The 21,572-nt window shown below is 40.4% G+C and overlaps 1 protein-coding gene and 1 long non-coding RNA gene across 19 annotated transcripts in view; both read right to left on the reverse strand.

Annotated features, from left to right (window-relative positions):
* The window catches only part of ECT2 (epithelial cell transforming 2), a 29,584-nt gene extending 13,074 nt beyond the window's left edge, over positions 1-16,510 (reverse strand). For 4 of the 18 annotated variants that reach the window (XM_085587372.1, XM_085587371.1, XM_085587369.1 and 1 more), the window contains exons 1-19: positions 16,463-16,510; positions 14,019-14,176; positions 12,968-13,050; positions 12,774-12,866; positions 11,687-11,869; positions 11,065-11,154; positions 10,032-10,139; positions 8,861-8,934; positions 8,607-8,737; positions 8,355-8,470; positions 8,130-8,192; positions 7,523-7,745; positions 5,885-6,021; positions 5,092-5,211; positions 4,032-4,100; positions 2,990-3,100; positions 1,954-2,050; positions 1,164-1,245; positions 163-241 (exon numbers count right to left, since the gene is read on the reverse strand). In XM_085587372.1, the coding sequence (XP_085443498.1) occupies positions 163-241; positions 1,164-1,245; positions 1,954-2,050; positions 2,990-3,100; positions 4,032-4,100; positions 5,092-5,211; positions 5,885-6,021; positions 7,523-7,745; positions 8,130-8,192; positions 8,355-8,470; positions 8,607-8,737; positions 8,861-8,934; positions 10,032-10,139; positions 11,065-11,154; positions 11,687-11,869; positions 12,774-12,866; positions 12,968-13,050; positions 14,019-14,148 (1,989 nt within the window). In that variant the 5' untranslated portion in view covers positions 14,149-14,176; positions 16,463-16,510. Of the gene's footprint in view, positions 1-162; positions 242-1,163; positions 1,246-1,953; positions 2,051-2,989; positions 3,101-4,031; positions 4,101-5,091; positions 5,212-5,884; positions 6,022-7,522; positions 7,746-8,129; positions 8,193-8,354; positions 8,471-8,606; positions 8,738-8,860; positions 8,935-10,031; positions 10,140-11,064; positions 11,155-11,686; positions 11,870-12,773; positions 12,867-12,967; positions 13,051-14,018; positions 14,177-16,123 lie in introns of all 18 variants that reach the window. The other 14 variants (XM_085587377.1, XM_021548190.4, XM_085587367.1 and 11 more) reach the window with 7 other exon arrangements.
* A 1,129-nt stretch (positions 16,511-17,639) lies between these two features.
* LOC146766691 (uncharacterized) lies at positions 17,640-21,531 on the reverse strand. Its single transcript, XR_014957253.1, has 2 exons — positions 19,596-21,531; positions 17,640-18,047 (listed from the first exon to the last, which is right to left on the reverse strand). It is a non-coding gene; the product is annotated as an uncharacterized LOC146766691 (long non-coding RNA).
* Positions 21,532-21,572: the final 41 nt, after the last annotated feature.

Here is a 21,572-nt window from a genome sequence, read left to right on the forward strand (position 1 = left end):
ATTAAGCATTTAGTTCAAGGGCTGGATTACTGCTTACTTACAGCTTAACACTGGCAATCTGTTTAAACCAGCACCGTTACATTATAACCTCACACATTTTTGCAAAGGGAACAAAGTACTGCAGTCATTTAACAGATCTGCAGCTTTGGAGAAATTACTTACTGGGCATCCATCCACTTCATAGACAACATCAAAGAACTGCCTTTGTGCCTCTGTTTTTCTTTTGTCTTCATTAATGTGTCTAAGGAAAGCATATTATATTATATACCAAGCAACAGTAAAGGTATGCACTGTATTTAAGACATACAAAATAATACAGTTAAACATTCAAGAAGCTAATTTACAGATCAGCATTTGCCACATTTGCCTGAAGAAATAACCAAATACCACATGAAATCACATAGGAAACTTCAGCTCTAGAACACTATTCTTGTCACGTTACTAGCACTTGACACACCAATCAGTTAAAACAGAATTCCCCTCCTCCCCTGCCCTACAAAATTTTCAACCAGAGACATCTCAGTTCTTTTTACAGCCTGCATTTTGTCTCCCCCAGATCAGGACTGCAGCTCAACAAGCAGGAGATCCAAGAATAATTACAAAAAAAAGTTGTTGTTAAAACTGGACAAACATTTGTCCAATTAATGCAGGAGTTCTTGTTGCTGGAGACATACGCTACACTTCAAAAGAGGTGAGCCTTACAATCTAAACAACTTCAGCTTTCAGCTAATTAACTCATGGCACAGTGCCAAGAAGAGCTAATACAGGACCAGAAGAAAAACTGATCTCCCACAAAAAGTCTGTCCTTTCAGTAGATATAATGCACAGAAGTAAGATTTAAAGACAAAACCCCAGTTCTTCCATTCCAGAGGGAAAAGATAGAAATAAGAATTGAAACAGAACAGAGGACTGGTGACAGCCCTGCTGAAGCAGGGAGTCAGCAGAGGTTCAGGTACAAGTGCTGGGGAATGTCACAGACTCCTTCAGAGCTCTGACACAGAACTCCAAAGTGACAACAGCAGCCAAAAGGAGGCTGAGGAACACCTACAGTTATGTTTTCTTACTGTTCCTTGTGGCAGCATAACACTGACAATTTAGGAGGAACAGAGGGATCTAACTGCAGTATATTTAACAGTATGTTTCATAGAATCAACATGACTTACGTCATCACCTCCTTTAATGATTCAATGGCTCTCTCTAGAGTTATTTTATCTGGGTTCTCTTCTGCTGTATGTTTCTTAATATCTAAAATTTAAAAAAAAATAAAGAAATAAAAACTATATATATATTACAAGTGCCTGAAAAGAAACCTGAAAAACTCAAATTTAAACTGAGTTAAGATAAACTGTCTGAAAACATTAGATCTACCCTGGAGTCCAAGTAGCACTGATTAAGTGGGGAACTAGGCTGAACAGAAGCTGTCCAGACATCTCATTAAGGAAAAAACCACATACAATACAGAAACCAAACCCTTAAAGTATTAAAAAAATTAAATTGAAGTGCAGAGACAAGCACAGAAGTATTTTTGCACCTGAAGCAAAGGGTGATGTGGATTTTTTATTATCTTTATTAACAAAAGCATTATTATAGCAAGTGGTTGATACCAGGTGGAACACATGAAATTGTGAGCCTTGTCAATATGAATTGCTCTCTAGTTTATGTTAGTTTCATTTGAATCTCAATTATATTCTTGTTTGAAGAGACAGAATTGTCAGTGCAAACTGTTCCTCTATCTGTATTCTGCATACAAATGTATGAACAAGTGGAATTTAGACAAAATTTATGCTTTCTTCAGTAGTGGCTCTCACTGACTGCCAGGAATCATGGTTAACTCACATAATCAGGTTTGTTTTAGATGAGAAAAACTGTTTCTAATGATGACAAAAGGTAGACATCATCTTGTGGTTTTAACACCTTCATAGACCAACTAATAAAATTACATCACTAGGTTACCATTTAGTAGTAGGGCAACACTGGGCAGCCTTTGAACAGGACGGATAAGGAGCTCAGCAAGGCTTTGGCGACCACATTCAGGTTTAGCTTGATTTATCTGGGGAAAAGAAAATAATGCTTACTATTTTTTTTTTTTTTTACACACATACACGAGAAAAACACAAGATCATAGAAAAATTTTCTTCCTTGAAATTAGTATTGCTATACAAGTGTAAGAATTGTTTACCACAGTCATTAACAGAGCATGCTAAAAACCTCATTATATTCAAAAGTACACAGTGATTTATATTCTCAGAATGTCTAGTTTTAAAGGGTCCATATCAACCCTTCAGCTCTTGTTCCAGCTACTAATGTGGAGTGGGACTGGGGACAGCCTGTTCTCTTATTTGTTCCCCATCTTTTAGATACCAACACTTAGATGTAATTCCTAATCCCTCAGCAAACACAAGCTGAAACTGCCAGTGTTTGACAGTTGACTATTTAGATATAGGAGCTAAAGCTACACTGCACTATTAACAGTATACACACATCTGAAGAGATTAAGAGTCTTAAGACTCATCTTCAGATAACTTTCTTTGAAGATCATCTTCCTGTTAGATCTCCACTGTTAGGCTCCTATTCATTAGTCACGAGAATGCTGAGAAATTCTGCCTCCCTGGAGCTTCACAGCTGCCCAAGGAAAGTTAAAAGCTGTTTCAGAAATACAAGGCTCACAGGGAGGGGACTAGTCAAAGCAGCAGCTCTAGCTATCTTTACAGAAAAGAGAAGACATGTATTTGGGTGGAACTTTTTTCCAGCAACAAATGCATATAATCAAACCACCTTGAAAGCTGCTTAACAGAGGAGAAACTCATACTTTTTCTGAAAAAGGATCTTGAAGGATTGAAGTTCAAATCCTTCCTATTTTTCTCTCACCAAGACATGTTCACATTCCTTCAAGCTTTCAAAATTTCACATTCTTCCTTCTAGTGCATTCAGGAGAACATGGTAACAGTCCCCATGTTCTATTCATAGACTTATTTCTGCAGATATTTACCTTTAGGAAGGCATGAAACCTTGGTTTCTGCTTTTCACATCTTGTAATCGTCTCCTTGCTCATTTCAAAGAAATTCACAAACGGAGGGTATGTTTTCAACAAGTCTTTTGACTGAAAGAAACAACTGTTAGGGCTCTGCTTTACATATTATGTATCCTTGTACATATGTTCATATGCCCTGAGCCATACAAAGCTGCTCAAAGGCACATTGCAATAAAGAATGATAAAAAATGTGTTGTAAACCCATACGTGTTCTCAGAACAAGTTAAGACATTTTTGCATGCGAGATGCCCCAGCTTGATGCTGCTGATTAAATGCAGGCTGTTCCCACCAGCATCAAGCACACGTGACAATCTTAGAAGCTGCTGAGCAGCTCAAGTGGGAGGCAGGTTTTCACCTAGCAAGAGGCTTTTGGTGAGAATTTTGGAAATTTCAGACAGGTATTTTCACCAATTACTGTAGTCACCTTTTAAATCACCAGAAGCAATACCTTAGACCAAAAGATTTTTGAATGGCAAGCACTATTTGTCTCAAAATTATCAGATCAGCAAAATCACAAGACACCTAACAGCCTATTTCTGTTAGAACACTCTGTAGTCCCAGACTTAGCCTTCCTGTTCTACACAGGACTCCTTATTCACTTACATGTTTCATGTCTTGAAGGAAGAACATAAGTTTGTGAAAAGTTGTTTTCTTAGTTCTTTACTATTGATCAGAGGCAGCAGATGGCTAAGGGCCTGGGAAGTGGCTTTTAATGTCTGAGTAAAAAACATGTCTGATAATAAAAAGCATTGCAAATTACAGTTCTCAAACTGTAGCTATTTGTAGTTTTAATCCTTCATACCTGTGAACAGACATACACACTAAAACTTGACATGGATTGTATCACCTAACTCAACTAAAAAGTCTAAATTTTAAAAAAAATATACAGGCTGGAGCTCTTTCTCAGCAGTGCTTTGCTTGTGTTTGCTAGCTCCTAAAAGTGGATTGTTTGTAAGGCAAGATAATAGTTGTAAGCAGAAAGAAAGAAACAGGAACTTACATATTTGAGAATGATATCACCAATACTTTTGCTTTCAGTCCAATTTATCATAAGATCTTCCAGGTCTTCCTAGAATACATGCAGGGATTGGGGGAGAAAACAAGCTGAGTATAAAGTGCATAATAAAGCCATTAAATGGGATCACTATTTTGCCAAACACACATCATTAGGTGTGTTTTCATGCTGACAAAACAGGCACTCCTAAAAGCTGTACAATTTCACATTCAGCCTCTCCAGTCTACTGAGGGCAGAAAACAAGAGCTCTTTGGCTTACTGAATATGTATATATAGCTGGAAATCAATGCAAGTACAGCCTGGCAGCATGTCAGGACTAGCCAACTGTGCAGCAAGGTGACTCTGCTGCATCCAACACAATACACAACACATCCCAAAGGAATACTGAGAAAGGATACCCAGAAGACAGTTGAACCAATTCTAATTAAGACTGCACAACTTACCTAGGACTTAAGTCTATAAGACAGGATTGAAATAGAACTAGGATAGATTCCACTTGCTTGCTACACCAGGGTGTCAAGGAAAGTGAGACCAAGCCTGTTAAGCCTATATGAGCTTGATAAGGATCAAGCACAATCACCATCAGATAATAAGAGGGACAGGAGGGCACAGCTGAAGGTTCAGGATTGACCTTAAGTGAAAAGATTTATCACTAATATTGGTTTGTTGCTGCCACTCCTCATATCTTCATAACATCAAAGATGAAGGAAAACACAACTACATCAAAGCAACTCTCTGCTGCAGGTGACTCCAATTGACACAGCTCTATTTTCATCTCTGTCTCAGTGGGCACACATCAGTAACTGGTGTAACTAGACTGCACCTCACTGGTTGGAAAAAAACAAGACCTGTACAAATAAATCAAGTTACAGGTACTCTGCAAGTCTCTCTATTTTGAAAGCCTATCATGAAATGCTGCCAGGAATAGGCAGATGCCACTATTTGAAAGAGTATATACCTATCCAGCAGATGCAATTGAAAACATGCAGAAAAGATTCCAAGTCTCTATGAAAGCTTCCCCTGCAGGGGAGAAAGTGCAGCTTGCCTTGATTTTAGTGTGCACATCAAGAATATCTGGAATGCTGCCAAATATGGTCTTGATCTCTTCCGGTGCAAGGATTGGTCCCCCCAGCTGTCCTTCCTTCTCCAATGGAACTTGAAACAACTGACAAATTAAGAGGAAAAAAATATGTGCCCTCCCAAATGCCAACATTGTATCAGAAATAGTTATAAAAGCAACAGTGTTTTCCTTCTAGATCATAACTTCCTGCAGTCACAATCTTGAGATGTCTCCATTCAGCAAGGGTGGGTTATGAAGAGTGGTTTGAAGATACAAACACTTGGTTTGATACATCTCTACAGCATAACCCCCTCTTATTTCTTTCTACTAGCACACATCTTGGTTCATTCTTTAAGTAGATAATCAACTGCAATAGAAGTAAACTTTCAAGAAATTAAGCTCTTCCTTGTAAGTTGTTTGCTATTCTGCTCTTCTTGGAATAATTTCAAAAAAAAGATTTTTTCACTTGCCATCTTTCTAGTCACTAATATCTAAAATATTAGTCAAGAAGATCCTATTTTCCTGACACTTCCAATTTCCATATATATTGCAACACCACCACAGATCCCAGATTAGAAATTGTATTTTCCAAACTGAAACTGAGTATTTTTATATGTCAGTAAAATTACACAAGACTGCTTATATTGTCATCTTCCTATGAAGCTTTGATGCACCCAAGCCCTCAAAAGCTTGCAAATCACAGACTGAAAATATTAATTAAGGTAAACATTGGATATCTCATTACAATTGACCTGGACTGGCTTTAAAACAACCTTACCTGAATAATTGTTGTCAGAATATCAACATAGTTACTTTCTGTCTGATACAATTCCTTTGCAACCTGCCATCTTGCAGACTGCTTGAGGGGAAGAGGAGTCGAGTTTTTGGAAGGTCTTGCACAGGATTTTGGTGTTTCTGATGAAGAGATATTACCAAAAGAAAATAAGAGCTTTATTACAATGGAGTCTCTAAAAAAAGCTCACCCTCAAAGACGAGAGAAAAAACTTCAGAATTTTTAAGTGAAGGCAAGTTTGAGGTTTTTTTAAAGGCTATATTCTATTCTATCAGGGCTCTTTCAAGAAAATGGCTCTCTATTATAGGCTACTTATAGAACAACAGTAATATACCATTCCTCAAATTTAGACTGAAAATAAGCCATTTATGGGCAGGTCAATGACTTGACCCTATTATTAGTTCCTTATTTAGCAGGAAGCAAGGATTAGGTGCTGAACATTACTTATTTATACACTAGTACAAAAGTGCTTTTCTACTTACACTTTGCCATGTAAACAATTAGCTCTCAGCTGCCTAGCATCCTTGCATTAAGTCTATAGCTCAAAACCATTTACTAAAATCAGCCCTTGCACACAACACTTATATTTCATCCCACAGGGGGAAGGGAAAAGGCTCAAGAAAGTAATTTTTCTTAAAGCTAAAGCCAAGGTGGATCTGGAACAGTTCAAAAATTTTAAATATTTGCTCATGTATTGGATCTCAGAGACCTATACTGTATTTTTTTATATGAAAGCTCATAACTGCCATAGTTAACAATTAAATAAGTACCTTACCTGTTGTTTCAAATTAGCAAGTTTTGAGACTGCTGCTGTTGGATTAGAAGAAAATTTGCTACCAAGGGTAATAAGAGCACTAGCACCACCTAAGAAGGCTGATCTTTCCTGAATTCCTTCTGTATTATCACTTACAGGTTGTGCCTCATTGGGAGCTCTTATGTGATTTGAGTTTGCCTTTTTAAGGCAGTAGCAGCTGCTCTTTATGATGGAACCAGACCTTTTAAACAACACTTGGGGTATCAGCTTTTAACTAACCCAAAATTTTGTAGTTCCTCTCTTCACAAGAGCCATGTGCAGAAATATTAAAACTCTGTCCATTGACTCAAAACCAATTGATGATTTATATTCTTGTGAAGTTTTAGACATAACAGTTTGCTGTTACAAACAGTGTTGCTTCAACAAAGCATTTCAAAGAGCCAGGAGTGGGCCCTGCAGAAATTTTCCCTTTAACTCCTCTAGAAAAGAATCTTTATCCTCTTTCTTCCAAGTATCCTATGGAGAGTATTTTATATGATTTACTGTTGACTATGCTGCTAATTTGCCACAGACTTCCAGCAGAGTATTTGAAGCATTTTGGAGTAACACTCAACTGTACTCCCTATTTATCATCTCTGTATCTATTCCTTCAGATATGAACACACTTCCTGTGATCACGAGAGGCAGCTTGGCTTGTGTCTGAACTATTCACTCCAACTTTTTCCTCCCCTCTTTGAAAAGGGAAAAGCCTGGAATTACATTGCAAATCTGTAGCAGAACCTGCAAGATTTCCCTACCACAACCATTTCCACTTGCATGCAAGAGCTGCTAAACACCAAGTACGGCTGAATGGAAGGTTTTAGCTCTACCTCCATTGGCAGTGCTCGACTCTGGAGTGTTGGAAATATCCAGCAAGGAGCCAATAGAGAGGGAATGTTCAGCTGAGGGGCGTTTCCGAGGAGGGAACGGGGACATGTCTGTTTCCCTGGTCAGCTGAGCCAGAGTCTCTTTCAAGCGGCGCCGTTTGCGGTTGCTGTTGGGAGTGCTCAGGGAAAGCAGCGACACCGACTTCTTGAAGTCAGGACTCTCTGACTGCAGGGAAAGAAAACTTCATTCAGGGTTTATCCAAAGTGTCCAGTTCAACTCAGTGCAGAGATTAGTTAATCACAGAGTTAATTAGTTAATCACATCAACACACAACACGGAAACTTCTTAGGGAAACCAAGGCAAAACAGGTGAAGCTTTTTACCCCCTCTTTTTAAAATAGGAACCACGGTAGTGTTTTGACTAAAAGTAAAACAGAAGCAGAAAAAAAGTTTCTATTCCAAATTAGTATTCTAAGCATAAAATTCATAATGGATGATCTGGAACTTAAATGTTGCTTTAAAACATCTGATCTCTGGCCCCACACACACTATGTTGCATGCTAATTTTATCACCAAAATATGCTGTACATTGTGTGAGTGTTCAACATACCTTCTCAAATAAATACATGGACTCTCCAGCTCTGGCATCCATTTGAATGCTTCCCCAAAACCACTAAAGGAAAAAAGAAAACACATTTTATAAACACATTAAATAGATTCACCCAAAATTAAAAATATTCAAAATAATCGATAATAGTTACACAGTTGGCATGGAAGATTCAGAAAACACACAGTTCTACATAGCAGCATTCTCTAAAGAATTTTCAGCACTAACCTCTTGCTTTACAACATAAAGTTTTTTCAAAGGTTCAAATGGAAGATCTTTTACTGTACTTTCTTCAACCACCAAGTGTGTACACCTTTCATCACCAACTGGTAAATAGTGTCCTCCTAGATAAAAAAATAAAAGGCAAATAAGCAGGAAAGAATATCCTTGTTAGAAATCAGTATCTCACTTAACAGTTCTGTGGCACCTGTCACTATAAACTCCACCCCATTCTTCCCACAGGTTTTCATAAACTATCACCTTGCATTTCTGTCATTTCTTCCATGTTAGCTTTCTCATCATCAGAGAATCCCAGGAAACTTAACATGCAATCCTGAAAGGGAGGAACCTTGAACTGGTTTCTGAAATCATCATCAGCTGCACAGAAATCACTGAAAGAAAGAAGATGCACAAAAAAGTCACTTAAGTGACTTATGTCAGTATTTAAGCAGAAGCTCACAACATTTCAGGTGAACAGCATGCAAGGTGAAAGCTGAAGGAAAATAAACACCTACATTTCATTCCTTTTCTCCCATGCCTCATAAATCCACTCAGCTTTCACGATAGGAATACCAAGACTTACAGCAATCTACAAAACAGGAAGAGTATAAGTTGTACTAAATATTTCTATTTAAATCTTTCCCACATCAAAAAAAAATTTGTAATCTTCCTTTTACTTTTCAAGACCGATACTGCAAAAAGTGAATATATTCCTTCAAAAGTCATATCCAACTGCAGCTTCCCAGAGTTAGAATGTATGAATTCAGTGACTAGGAGATCAGATCAATAGCTATTTTGACATTTCCTCAAAAGTGCACCATTTTGTTAGTCTGATATCCTTCATCAGTCACAAAAACACAAAATCACATCTCTGCTCCAGTGGAATATGGGATCTTTTTTCTGTTTTTGATACGTTGAATGAAGAAAAACACCCCTGCTTTTATCAAAGAGAAAGCAACTATTTGAAAAGTAACTGCCTTAACTGCTTGAGAGACTGTACAGTTTTCATACATTTTCCCCTTTGAGTTGGCAGAAAGGAGTGTTTGAACAGAAAGTAGGACTTCTCTTCAAACTGCAAGATTATAAAGACAAAAAAGGGGAAAAAAAGCAACACCCTACCAACAATTCAAACAAGGGAGAGTGAAGGGACTTAGACACTGCTATGTCATATTAAACAGTACAAAAAACTATAATCTGTTATTTACTTCTAGAACACAAATGTCCCAAATGATTCCCTTTTAGAATCCAAAAAGAAAAAGCATACTCAGGTCTATTTATGTATAAAGGAATATTTGAATCCTCACCCACAAGTTAAAAATATTTTTTTTAATCATATGTACCAATTAAGGACTAAAGTTTTTTACAAGCTACCTCAAAGTTGATTGTTTGGACAGACAAAAGCAGGCATTTGTTCATCACTGTCTTTACTACTGGTAGCATCAATACTTAACCCTTTGGAATCTTGTTATTTACTATACTTGTCTATTTCAAATGTATGTTATTTAGCTCTCCCACAGAGACAAAAACATGCCAAAGTTCAACACCAGACAGATTAATTGATCATTACAAGTTATTTATGTTAGTACAGGAAAAAACAGCAGCTTCTGAGCTGAAGTATAAAGAACAAAGAGTCTACAAAAGCCAAATTCCAAAGGTTTCTATGAAACACAACTCAAGCTTACATACTCTGAATTTGTCTCCATGTGTTGAGTTTGCCACCAGATGAGTAACTTTTGAGCTAAAGTCCCTTCGAATAATTCCACCCATATGATGAACCAAGGTCACAAGTTTAACCTGTAAAATGAAGATGAAAAGTTTTAAGTATCTTTTGAAGAGCAAGTTCAAAAAGTGGTTTACAAAGCAAGTTACAGAAGGTTATATTAAATGTCTAGAAATAGAAATACTCTGATCTGTTCTTAAAACAACTTGTTCACATCGACAGAAGATATGGCTTATACATCAAAAGAACTATTATGATTTATTTTTATTTCAACATTTAGTACAGCCTTGCTGTGTAGCCTGAAGACTATCCAAGCCATCAGTAGTCTCATGATCATCACACATAATGCCTTCACCTTTTCCCACATGTTAAATTTTATATTTTCCTTGCTGATTTAGACAATTCTAGATCAAACCTAACTAACCCAAATACCAGGCAAAAGCTTTTGGTTTGGATTTGGTTTTTTTCTGATGAAGATATGGAGCCATATTGTTGATTCCCAGGTGTCTAGGAGGAAAATTAGATGGCAAGTGCCTACTGAAATGGAAAAGCAAAGTCCTAGAGTATCAAACAAAGACTAAAGTCCTGATAGCACAATATCATGACAAGATAACATGCCTGCAAGTGCTATGAACAGAGCTACAAAGATTTACTTGCCCATTCTACCACCTGTACAAAAAAAGAGGACACTACTGGGTAAACATCTTATCTGAAACCTCAACTTACAAACCTTTAAGCCCTATTGAATTACAGCATTTTAATGTCACTAAACAAAAAATTGACCAAAAATGACACAGATAAAATGACTTGAACTAAGTTTTGCTCCCATTCTCAAATATCACTGCCTCTGGACTTGCAAAAAAAACAAAAGAACAAACAATTTATTCTCCCCATAAAAGCCTGAGCCATGGTTAAACCCTATGGGCGATGGAACAGAAGAGTATCTTGAAAATATATTTAACATGGTTTTACCAATCCTAAGAAGAATAAATTACTTACTAATTCATCTTTCTTTCTGAATCCTGTAAAGCACAGTACCAAGTTCAACATACTTGCACAGTACAGTGGACGGCAGGAGAAAGGTAAAGGCTGTAAACAAGAAGAAAGCTCATGCGTCAACAGCATACTGCACTCATTAAAGTTTTCACATTACCTTTAATATATTACTGTTATTTCTAATATTAAAAATCCATCAGACACTAGTCCAGGTCTGTGGTTATACCTTTGCTCCAGGCCTGCTGATAAAGTAATTAGAGCATCCCCAAGTTCTACAGATAGTACTCCATCCTTTTATTTCCTCCCCAATCCATCTGCTCCACCTTACAACTTTTGTAAATATAAAGTGATTACTGGAGATTCATTTGTATGCTGCCTTTCCTAACAGCACAATCCCAACTGGTGATCAACAACTCCCACAACTTCAGCAGCACTCAGAGCCCTACCACTGTCTGACTGCACCCTCTCACTATGTAAAATATTCTAACACAGCGTTAGTAACTTGCTTTTCTTAAAATTCTCTTGCTAGGAATGTTTATAACCGATTGGAAGAGCAAGAGAGATTTTACTGTGAACTCGCAGAACTCAGTGCAGCAGGGAGCTGACTGCAGCAGGAAGCACACACCTCTCCTTTCTGTGCACAGTGCAGCAGGACTGGCGGCCCGATGATTCTGCAATCCGCCTTGCAGAGGCTGCTGAAGACGGGAGCTTGGAAGTCGGACACGACGAAGATCGTCTCAAATTCCGGGGAATCAGAATCTCCAAGCTCTTCTATCGTGTCTGTCTTTATGTAGGGTGTTTTAATTTCCTTGAGGCACAGGGGTGAAAGGGAAAGCATTATTCAGACAACACACTTGCACCAGTGTAAAATTCAAATAAGGTTTATTTTGGACCATTAGAAAAATGTGATTCGTATTTCAGAAACAGAGTTAGGATTTGTAAAAGCTGAATGCAATGCACTCTTCTCTAGCATAAGAATAGCTATGAACTGCTGCATGTTTTACGACTGAATGTCAAAGTAATTTCTGCTTTTGAAGAATCAGAATTCCAGTTGTTTAAGCAGTTTATGTATCAGTTCACACTGACAATGTAGCACTGGAATGAGCTAGATAGAAAAAACACCCTAAGCTCAAAAGATAAATGAAATTTCAGACTGTCAGAACAGCTTAGGGTACTGTAGGATGCTACTAAAAAGCAGCATCCAGTTGGTAACAGCAAGTTCCATGCTGCACAGCACCTACAGAACAGAAATAGGTTTTGTTAATTGCTTTATATTTTTAAGGGGTTAAAAAAATTTGTCCATTCAATTTTCAAACACTAATTCCAAACTTTATCTCTTATGTCTTTCACATCAAGAAATGGAAAAGCATTTCTTGCACTTCAGTTTGAATGCAGCTTTCAGCTGAAAGAGATATCCATTGACAATTACAAAGCCAGTTCATAGCACAAACTTATGTGTGACTGAACACAAGCATGCAGCTGGATGTACCCATGGATATTGTGATGCCCCTGTTAGAAAACACCACTAGATAAGAGCTATAAGTATCACTCCATATTTTTAAAAAGTGCTAATTTTGATTAGCTGTGACACCATCAGAATCATTAGCATATATTATGACCATTATGCCAAATTAATCCAAATTAAAGCATTTCAGTCCCAGTGAAGTGTAACATGCTGCATGCAATTACATGTGCTGAATTGCATGACATACCATATGAATAATACTTTTTATTAGTTTTTCTTCTGATTTATCAGGGCTACTTTCCTTTATCTTTATAACAGGTACTTCCATTATCTTAATGGTCTGTGGAAGAGGAGAACTTTAGTCCAGAAGCAAATTGGTTACAACAAGTCTGAAAGCATAACATGTCCTTCCAGTGACTGTTTTATCTCAGGCCCACATACCTCCAAGGCTTTGAGAAGCTCCTCACGTTTCCCTGCTTCCTGAACCAAAACCACTCTTGTTTCTATTTGAGGCATTTCTTCTGCTTAGAGAGAAGCAAGGATAATATTTGTATTTTAGCAGAAAAATCTACGTCATGTCAAAATCAAGCAATAATGTATACAAGAATACAAGTAGCCTTTCAAGATTCCTTATCAGGAGCAATCCTGAAAATAACAGTTACTTCGAGAAGAGTGTCCTTCAATTAAGGCATACCAAATTGACTTAGAGCCCAAACTTTCAAGTATGAGGTGAAACAAGAATCTGCAATTCATGACCAGTCAAAGCAAGAACACAAATCAAGGGGTAGGGAAGAGGAAAGAAAACACGCAAATGAAAACTCAAAAAAATTACAGGCTAAATGCTTTTAGCAGAATTAGATACCGAGATCTGCTGGAAAATAGCCAGCTGGTATCTTGTCTAGTTTCTGTGTTCATTACTTTGTTGGTAACTGAGCAGTTACCAAGAACATCAGAACTGAAATTAGATGTTCTTTTTTAACAGGTATTAGTAAGGCTTCGAAATATTAGGAGGAAGAACAAGCATTGCCTCCACATCATTTACATCAACAGACCACCAGCAGATTTTTGGCTACTACCTTGGAAGAAAACATTGGTGATTGTTACTTAATTTCAAGATTTGTTCTTGAATTAATTTTGGGTTTAAGACTACTAATCTCTTCACCTCCCTACCTTATACGTATTAATCTATCCAAAACCGAGCAGCTGCCATTTCCAAACACTGGTATCAAAATGTCACCTGGAGTGATTTTTTCCACAGAAGAGGCATCAAATGGAACTGACAGCTTTCTGTATAATAGCCAGAAAATTCATTCAATTTGGGCTGTAACATCAAACTTTCTTAATGAAATTATCCCAGATCAACACCGTTTTCCCTACTCTATATACACTCTGGAGTTCAAAGTACTTTTGGTTTTTCAAAACTACTAAATACCAATGAAGTAATCAGTCATTGCAAAAAGCAAGCAGTCTTAAAATAACCTTCCCCCATTACCTTCAACATCCAGAACAGTTGCACGGAATACATTCTCTTTGGAAGTTTCTATAATTTTTGAATCAAGAACAGAAGAATCAGCCAAGAGGCTCCTCCCGGTTTCAGATACCAGAGTACTGCTGTCAGCCATGATTATGCTTTGTTTCTTTCTTCAACAGCTGGAAGGTGGAGGGGCCAAGCTCAGTTACAGGTGAAAAAGCTCATTCATAGAATTCTATTACCAAGGCTGTCAGAAGTGACTTCAGAAAACAAAATATTTAGGCTCTTACTGAATCCTACTCACACTGATAGAGCATCAAGAGGAACACAACTGATACAAAGGACTGACAACAAAGCTGTTACAGAAATGGTTCTGTAATTCATCAGCTCTGAGCACAGGCAAGCACAAACTCAAGTGCTCATTTAAAGAACCTTAACCACAAAGCACCAAACTAAAAGCACTTGTTTCTTTCAGTGACAAACTATTATAAGCTACAATTGAGACTAAAATTAGCATTGCTGATCTGAAACACTAGCAGAAGAATTTGGGTAAGCATAACATCTTGCTAAAAAGTGATTTTTCAGGTGAACTGGCTAGAAATACTGTGGTTAGAAATGAGCACCCAGATTTACTCTTAGAAAAATTATAAAAGCTTGAGATTCTTTGCAAAGTTGATATGCACATATATGTCTAGCTGCATGGTCTGGTTTACTGTCCTGCATTAACTGTGACAGAGTAGAAGCAGCCTTTCATTATTAGATAAAGAGGCCTCTCTCTCCTCTCAAACAGAACAGATCTGTGCTCTCCCTGCCCATCAGACCTGTCACCTACTGGAAAGGCAGAATCCTTAACCCTCTCATTTTCTGGGAGCTACCTACCCAAATCCTGCAGCACAAAGATTGCTCTCAGACACCTGCCCATTTTCGGTCACACACGAGGCAGGCAGGCTGCAGTTCCTGTGATTCAGCACACACCCAGATTTCATTGTTTGCACAGTGAGATCAGGAGTTACCTTGATCAGAGCAGCAGCTACAGCTGAGCTGCTGTCGATAATAACCCTTTGTAGCACTTGAACTGAAATCGTTCTTGTGACTGTGTGTGCCCTTTTAAACCAGCAGCTACTAAAATAACCCACTAGAGCATTGTCTGAAAGAGGGCTCTTGAGGCAGTAAAACCCCTAGAGAACAGCACATACTATTTTTTAAATTGTGTAATGACCATCCTATTACACAGCAAAGTCAGAAGACAAAAAAGCAATGGGCACTTTGGCATACCAGCAATACAGAAAAAACTTTATCTTCCAGACATCACATCTGGGACTCGTGGAAAGGATTCAAATCTTCATAATACACAAGTTCTTAATACAGTGATGAGCAATAACCAATTTACAAATCTATCATTCTAGACATATTCAGCTACCAGACATGCCACCTTAATTTCAATTTCAAGGTCACACACAACTGTACATCCTTGGAGCTGAGTTTCCTAGACCTAAGTCCCAATCACCCACCTCATTTTTCTCAGAGCAAGAGTAGAGAGTGACCTCAATCATAAAGAGTCTTTGGGGAATCACCTATCACCACCAGGAACAGTTCTACAGCTACCAGTTTTTTTGGCAGTAGTGGAGGGAGGTATAATCTTGGCAGATTCAAACCACATTGTTAATAATGATTACCACAAGGACAATTACAATGTAAATTCAGAAGAAAACAAGCCCTCCAGTTAGAGACACAACTAAACTTAAATCCTAGAAATTATTTCCTAGAAGTCTGAGACATCAGTACAGTTATTATTATACCAAGTAAAATGTCCATGAACTCACAAAGAACTTCATTTTGAAGAAGCCCAGACCTTGGTCTGGGTATTGATTTTCTTTATGGATTTTTCTAATTTATTTATTTCTGAGATTCCATCCTGGGTGTGTTTAAAAGCATTTCTTGTTTTAATAACAGCAATATTTTTTCATTAAACCCACAGACTGAAAGTGCCAGGATACAGAGGAGAACAAACAGCACACACAGACACGAACACAACAGTATTCCCTCATACAAACAGCAAAAGTCAGAACATCACTACAGGCTCCAGGCAAATCTAATACCCTCACAGCATCACACTCAGAAATTACCTCGCAATAATTTGTTGAAAGCCTGAAGGACACAAACCAAAATATGTTTGTTAAAGCAAGGACAGGACAGTAAACATCCCACGCTTCCCGAGGAACCACCCAGGAAGATTCCCGAGCCCTGTGCAGGGAGGTGGCCGGGGACGGGACGGGACAGGGCAGGACGAGGGACCGCCGCCGCCTCTCGAGCCAGCAGGTGCCGCCGGGCCCGGGGCTCCGCCCTGCCCACTGACACGGCGGCGGCCTGAGGAGCCCCGGGGCAGCGCCGGAGGCCCCACAGATGCCCGACACACCGACCCCGTTCCAGACAGCCCGCGCCCCCCGGCCCCGGAGCCCCCTCACCGCCGGTGCCGCCCGCCGCCATCAGCGGCCGCCGCCAATTCAAAAAGCGAGCCACCGCACTCACACCGCCGCCCATTGGCTGACGGCCCCACCGCCCCTCCGTAAGCCGCTCCCTCATTCGCCACAGCAGCAAGATGCCCCGCCTACCTGCCCTTCCTTTTCGCCAGCCCTGCGCCCCTGTCCCCTTCGATTGGTCGCTACAACTGCCACTCAGGCGGAGCGAGCCCCCATTGGCTGTGAGAGGTTTCTTGGGCACAGTGCTTGTTGCGGTACCAAGCGCAGGTTGCTGAGTGGCCGGGGTGGGGACGAGCTCTTCGCTGATTGGCTGCCGGGAGGGGCACGCTCTGCGCTGATTGGCTGGCGCAGGGTTCGAACGCTCGTAACGGTCGCGCTCGGAGACCCGGATGGAGCGGGCGGGGCGGGAGTGGCGCTGCCCTCAGTGCCCCTCACGGCCCCCTCACGGCCCGTAGTGCCCCCTCACGGCTCCTTCACTGCCCCTTCACAGCTCCCTCACGGCCCCGTGTCCAGCCGGCCTCCACGCCAACCCAGGGCACCAGGAGAAAGCCGCTGTGGTCACCGCAAAAACATTAATGCTGCTAAATAAGTAAAAAAAAAACCGGCTATCGGTGCGCCTCTCTTGCATTGAGTTTCAGAATAACCAGCTCGTAGGAAACAGGAGCTGCCGGGAAAATACGAGTGGTCAAGGTGAAAATCAACCAGCTGACTCCACGGCAGCAGCCCTGAAATAAATTGATTATGCCAAATGCTTAAGTCGTCCTTTTATTTTTAATTTTCCACGACAGCAGCCACGAAATAAATTAATTATACCAAGTGTTTAAGGCGTCCTTTTATTTTTAATTTTCCCCAATACTAAAGCTTACTGGTACAGAAAGGAATTCTTAGGAGCTCAGCATCCTGGAACCTGATGTAGCACAATGTTTCACTGCAAATGTAAACTCCCAGTGTAAAAACAATGAGAGATACATTTTTCTATTTCTATAATGTTCTATTATCTGTCAAACTGAACTCTTAGATGGTCCAATTTTTTTTTATACAACAAATTTTCTTCAGATCAGGCTTTTTCATGACTGATCCAGCAACTGTAAAAGCCCATTGACTTTTTATAATTTGAAAGAAAAAACAAAATAGGAAAAAGCATAGAAAATGGTAACGGGTGTTGTTTTTGTGTATATATTTGCTGATGAGGTTTACAGAAATTAGGACTATATTCCTGAGGAAAAGATTGCAGAATAACAGCCTGGAAAACAAGGAGGTCATTTCAATATTGACACTTGGGTCAAATTATTACACAATTACACAAGCCCTACAATTGCTTTATTTCACATTGACTAATTTCAATGATAACTTACAATCAAAATCCATCCCTGCCTGAGGTCCTTTTGTCACCTTCAAGTACCCACTTGGGCCATCATTTTGCAGTTCCACTCCGGGCCAGCTTTCACTGGATTTTCCACTGCACACTCTTAAAAAAGTCCTTTTCAGCCAGGTTTCCCCCACACCAGGGGTCAGGTTTCTCCTAGGTTTGCAACAAGTTCTGCAGTGCAGGAGTTAATATTACTTGTTTCTGGAAAAGATATTGGTGATTGCACATTAATTTTCACTTAATGTCAAGATCTCAAAAAAATAATAAAGTCTGTATAAAATGTGCTTGCAAAGACAGGAGAACCATATTTAATTGGACAAGGGATTAAGAGGTAATAAGAAGTAATGAGGCAATAAGATGCATCACTTCTCAGTTAAAAGTTTAAAAAATAATATAATCAATACCCAAATACATAAATAAATAAATAGAGGTGTGGTACATAAATAGAGGGTCCCTGTGCATTTGGGAGTGACTTGTATTAGCCTTTTTTCCAACATACTGAAAATCCAGAATTACAAACTGATAAAGCACTTTGGTTATTCTGGTGAACCTGGAGTCCCAGGAACAGAACATAGACAAATTTTAGGCATTAATCACTTAAAAAACATGGCTAAGTTGTTGGGTTTTTTAAGCAAGTGCATTTATCCTCACTAAAGAATAGTACAGGACTGATGACCAAATAATTACTATTTTTCATATGTCTGACATTTAAACATCAAAGTGCTTTTCTTATAAAAGGCTCGGAAATAGAAACACCCATTATTTTGTGTTCTGTGAAATGTAATAATATAACATGCAGCTGAAACCTGCCCTTCCTCCCAGTTAAGAAGGCATCAGTAACCCAGGAGTGTAACATTTATTTTGTAGTTAAATACTTTCTTCAAGCAGTGACACCCACAGGGAGAAAGTTTCAGGAGATTAAATCATTAAATAAATCCTGACACGACGCCTGCCTGAGAGCAGGGATCTCACACCTGTGGCAAAAAGACAAGGAGCCCACACTGGAAAAGCTGATGGAACCCCAGGAGGTCCAAGGAAACCTTGGTGCCCTGTGTTTCCCAGGAATTTTGGGTCCCAGGAATTTGGGGTCTCTTCCTTAGCTTCAGGGTGTGAGTTTACATAGGTAAACTGCCAGCCCCATGATGTCTTGCAAGCATCCTGGGGTTTCATTTATCTTTTACATTTTTTTTAACAAAGGGATCTTTCTCAAACCACAGTGGTTTGTTGTTGGTTTGGGTTGTTTTTGGGTTTTTTTTTCAATCAACTGACTTCTCTTTAAGCACCTGGAAGACAAGATTCCTCAAAGAGCCATTGATTCAGTTTAGCCAGCCATTTTCAGAATATGAGGAAGGGCAGAGATTAAGCACCAGATGTATGTGGGCAGCAGTTTTCAAAATACGAGGAAGGGGAGAGATCAAGCACCAGATGTATGTGGGGGGTCAGTGGGAGCATGAGAAACCTCAGAAAAATCCCATCCAACCTTTTTATTCCTACTTTGAGGAGATAAGTAGCTGGAGAGGAGTGAGGCTCAGTTTTGCCAGAGTTTGGGGACCAATGAGTTTTGTTGGAAGAGATGGGTACCAATTATTTACACTCGGTATGCTGAGTGTGGGTTTTAGGGGCAGGAGCTTGGGAAAGCAAAGGAACGGGGTAAGCAAAGCAAGGCAGGCAGAGGAGCAGGGCACAAGGTGAAAGAGAAGGTGTGAGCACAAAATAATACAGAAAAATAAAAATCTGGAGGGGACTTACCCTCTGCTGCTTTCTCGGCAAAGCTTGTTTTATCCCTTCTGTAGTCCACCCAAAAGAACTGTGAAAACCACAGAAAATCCATTTGCTTGTTGTTACTAAAAAAGATTAGAGATGCTTGAGGGCCTGACTTTCTCACTCATTCCAGAAACATTCTTCTGCAATCTTTAGAATCAGTGAGGTCGTACTTCAGTTCCAGGAACGCTCCACTAAAAGCTGACCTTTTAGTTTGTAGAAACATATTTTTCTTATATTACGTTTTCATGTCAACTTTTAAAGGAAACTTGTGCTTTCCAGGACTCTATTTATATTTCTATGTGACCTTTTAGTATTATGAATTAATTTTTAATTATTGTCAGTATTAAGTTTGGTGCTCATTCTTTTTTTTTTTTTTTTTTTTTTTTTCCTGTACTGGATTAATAATGTACGTGAATCTGGCTATTTAAATAAGTATTTTAATTTGCTGACGATAGGACTGTGACTAAGTAATGACTTGTGTAAAGGCTGAACTCTTTAGTGTTTGATTTTAAAAAATATACTTAAATTCTTTCTCCTGTCTTAGGTACAAGAAATATTACTATGTTAAACCAAAATTTGTTACTGACCCATGGTAAAGAAATGAAAACCACAACAAACTCCCAGTCCAAAACAAAATTACAAAATAAACATACCTTAAACAAATAATCTTTCTGGAGTAATTTTGTGATGTGCTCAATGGAAAACAGTATGGTTTCTTCAGGTAAAATAAGGGTGTCTCTGAGTTTCTGGAAACACCTTCAATCTGAGATCCTCTCAAAGTGACTTGAACTATTGCAGCCTTCATCTCACCTTCTCAGCCTCTGGGCTCAGTGGAGGAGGACCAACCCTACCTGAACATTGATATTCCTGTTCTCTGCTGGCAAACAGCTGTCACCGCACACATCTGCTGCTGCTACAACCCTAAATATGAAAATCAAGACCAGCTCTGACATGGCTTGGAGCAACTTGGTCTAGTGGAAGGTGTCTCTGTCCATGGCAGAGAGTTTGGAATGAGATGGTCTTTAAGGTCCTTGCAACCCAAACCATTCTGCGACCATGAAACTGGTGGGGTTTGCTTGTGGGTTGGGCTGGCTGCTGCCAGGTCAGCCCCCACAGAACCACTCAGCCTGAGGTGGGCAAAGCGTTTGAGAGTGGGTACAGGGGTCAGGTGTAGGCACGGGGTACCAGCAGTGGGTACGGGGTGCCGGCAGTGGGTATGGGGTGCCGGCAGTGGGTACGGGGTGCCGGTAGTGGATACAGGGTGCCAGCAGTGGGTACGGGGTGCCAGCAGTGGGTATGGGGTGCCGGCAGTGGGTATGGGGTGCCAGCAGTGGGTACGGGGTGCCGGTAGTGGATACAGGGTGCCAGCAGTGGGTATGGGGTGCCAGCAGTGGGTACGGGGTGTCAGCAGTGGGTATGGGGTGCCAGCAGTGGGTACGGGGTGTCAGCAGTGGGTACGGGGTGCCGGCAGTGGGTACGGGGTGCCGGTAGTGGATACAGGGTGCCAGCAGTGGGTACGGGGTGTCAGCAGTGGGTATGGGGTGCCAGCAGTGGGTACGGGGTGCCGGCAGTGGGTATGGGGTGTCAGCAGTGGGTATGGGGTGCCGGCAGTGGATACAGGGTGCCAGCAGTGGGTACGGGGTGTCAGCAGTGGGTACAGGGTGCCAGCAGTGGGTACAGCAGTGTCAGCAGTGGGAATGAGATGTCAGCAGTGGTTACGGGGTGCCAAGAGGCAGCACTGCAGATGTGGATGCCTTTGTTGGCCGAGAGCGCGATGGAGGAGCTCCGTCATCCCGCTCCTCGTGTGTCCGCACAGCCCCGTCCCCCGGCGGCCTCGGGCGGGTGCGGTGCCCCGGGGCGGCGGTCGCCGAGCATGCTCGGCCGGGGGGCGGGCAGGCCCGGGCAGGGCGGCGCCGGGCGGGCTCTGGGCTCGGCTCCGGCCGGGCACACGGCCGGCGGGCC

This window comes from Lonchura striata, chromosome 9 (assembly GCF_050655825.1).
Source record: "Lonchura striata isolate lonStrDom1 chromosome 9, ASM5065582v1, whole genome shotgun sequence".
Taxonomy (NCBI): Eukaryota; Metazoa; Chordata; class Aves; order Passeriformes; family Estrildidae; genus Lonchura; species Lonchura striata.